This window comes from Colobus angolensis, unplaced genomic scaffold, assembly GCF_000951035.1.
Source record: "Colobus angolensis palliatus isolate OR3802 unplaced genomic scaffold, Cang.pa_1.0 Scaffold187, whole genome shotgun sequence".
Classification (NCBI taxonomy): Eukaryota; Metazoa; Chordata; class Mammalia; order Primates; family Cercopithecidae; genus Colobus; species Colobus angolensis.
Window position 1 is genome coordinate 2,598,492 of NW_012115010.1, and position 1,128 is coordinate 2,599,619.

The window sequence follows — 1,128 nt, forward strand, 5'->3', positions numbered from 1 at the left end:
CGAGGCAAGCGGATCACCTGAGATCAGAAGTTCAAGACCAGCCTGACCAACATGGCAGAACCCCATCTCTACTAAAAATACAAAAATTGGCCAGGCATGATGGCGCACGCCTGTAACCCCAGCTACTCGGGAGGCTGAGGCAGGAGAATCACTTGAACCCGGGAGACGGAGGTTGCAGGGAGCCGAGATCACACCACCGCACTCCAGCCTGGGCAACAGGGCAAGACTCTGTCTCACAAAAGAAACCACCCCAGTAAGTGTAAGGAGACCCTAAGAGGGGAAATGGCTGACAGTGTCAATAGAGCAGAGCACCACAAGGTATCACTTCAAGCATCCGTCTTTAGAGACATTTCACAGAAACAGTATCAAGGCTATAGACTGAATAATCTTTACCTTTTGTGTTCTGGAAAATATGCTGCCACAGAGGTCTGATTTTGAAGTGGCTGCCAACATCCCAGACTGTGAAGGTGATATTTTTATATTCTACCATCTCCGAATGGAAACCTAAATGAAATAGGGGGAAAACGTTTAATTATGATTTGTGCTGGTTGAACAATTCAAAATAATTTCAACATGTGGATAGTACTTTTACTTTACAAAGCAGCCTGCTAGTCAAAGATCTATAGCCTTCAAAGAGAATGTGCTGGCCCCCTCTCCCATTCATCAGGACAGGTATCTCAAACCTTCTCTACTCCCCAATCTCCAGCCATGCACCTGCCCTTTCTCTCAGCAGGAGACTATCACAGTGTACTTCAGAGCAGAGAAGCCACTGATGGGACTGACTTCCACTTCCACCATACAGTGTAAACGCCAGTCTACATCTTTACCCACGCTTTTCTTCCTCCCTCTTGGAACAACAGAAGAGGATAACTCTCTTTCACCAACTCCCTCCCTCTATGAGCCAGATCCACTCCACCCAGACTGTCTGGAACTTTTTACTATTCCTATTCTCTCCCATATCTGAATATCTCCAATCTGTTCACCTTGGCATGCTTAAGTCTTTTACATCTTTAAAAGCAACAGAACAAACCTTTCCTTGACCCCCACATCTTCATCTGCACCCTCTTTCTTCCTTCCTTCACCCTCTTCCTTCCTTCACATCTTCACCCTCTATTTGCTCTTTTTTTT

The 1,128-nt window shown here is 45.8% G+C and overlaps 1 protein-coding gene across 1 annotated transcript in view; it reads right to left on the reverse strand.

The window, feature by feature from the left end:
* ARL17B (ADP-ribosylation factor-like 17B) overlaps positions 1-1,128 on the reverse strand; it is a 57,043-nt gene that overhangs the window by 48,369 nt on the left and 7,546 nt on the right. Inside the window, exons 3-4 of the mRNA XM_011940181.1 lie at positions 394-504; positions 175-228 (exon numbers count right to left, since the gene is read on the reverse strand). Coding sequence (XP_011795571.1) covers positions 175-228; positions 394-504 — 165 coding nt within the window. The remainder of the gene's footprint in view (positions 1-174; positions 229-393; positions 505-1,128) is intronic.